The sequence below is a fragment of the Alligator sinensis genome, unplaced genomic scaffold (genome assembly GCF_000455745.1).
Source record: "Alligator sinensis unplaced genomic scaffold, ASM45574v1 scaffold453_1, whole genome shotgun sequence".
Lineage (NCBI taxonomy): Eukaryota > Metazoa > Chordata > Crocodylia > Alligatoridae > Alligator > Alligator sinensis.
In genome coordinates, this window is record NW_005842485.1 from 1190608 (window position 1) to 1191574 (window position 967).

General features: G+C 65.3%; 1 protein-coding gene across 1 annotated transcript in view; it reads left to right on the plus strand.

The window, feature by feature from the left end:
• Positions 1 to 965, plus strand: part of CNNM4 (cyclin and CBS domain divalent metal cation transport mediator 4) — a gene marked incomplete at its 5' end in the record, with an annotated part of 7852 nt that extends 6887 nt beyond the window's left edge. The window contains one exon of the mRNA XM_025212828.1: positions 161 to 965. Within this exon, the coding sequence (XP_025068613.1) occupies positions 161 to 367 (207 nt within the window). The remainder of the gene's footprint in view (positions 1 to 160) is intronic.
• Between the last annotated feature and the right edge of the window lie 2 nt (positions 966 to 967).

Here is a 967-nt window from a genome sequence, read left to right on the forward strand (position 1 = left end):
GGGAAGGGGGGGGCAGGGAATGTCCCTGTGAGGGCATTAGGGGGTACTAGACCCAGGCTGGGGGCTGGTGCTTTCCACAGGGGGGCACCGGGGGGTGGTTTCTGGGGGCTGCAGTAGAGGGTGCTGGGCAGGGGTCTCACAGCCGCGTCCCCACCTCCAGATCACACGGCAGCAGTACCAAAATGGGCTCTTGGCCTCGCGCCTTGACAGCTGCCCCCAGTCCCCAGAGAGCAGCAGCCCCCCGCGACCAGAGCCCAGGGGGCTGGAGCTTTCAGGGGGACTGGCTGATGAGACCACAGGCCTCCTGCATGACCGGAACTGCCTCAGCCGCTGCAGCACCCATGGACCCCTGGAGAACTCAGTCTGACCCCGGCCGTGGGGGCCACGGCACCCCTGGCCCCAGGGGCTGTGAGGGCATGCGGGTACTCAGGGAGCCGGAAGGCATGGGTGTGCGAGACAAGGGCCTAGTGTGGGCTGCGAGCGTTTGTGATGTGTCCTCGTGAGTCCAGGCTCTGCCATGGAGCCCCCCGACATGGTGTGGCTGGCCAGGAGCAGGCCGTGACTGATAGGATGTCATGACCAAAGAAGCTTCCCTGTCTCCCAGTGGCTGCTGGGGCCAGGGTGCCGCATGGTGCCAGGCAGGCCTTGGGCACTCTGGCTGTATCTGCCAGGTGATCTGTGGCTGGGGTGAGGTTTCATCAACTTTGCACGTGGGTGGCACTGGCCTGGCCGGGATTGGCCACCAAGTCCACATGGTAGCCAGGCTGGGGGAAGTTGGGCACTCATCAGTCTCTGTGCAAACCAGCTGGATTCACATGGTGAGAGTGAGGAGTGGTGCGTGCTCTGCAGCCGCAGCCAGCCATGGCACCATCCCATGGCTGTCTCGGTGCCAATGTGTGTCCAGCTGTGGCCAGAAAGGCCGAGACTGTGTGTCCGGGTCCCGTCCCCCGTCCCCCCCCCCCCCACA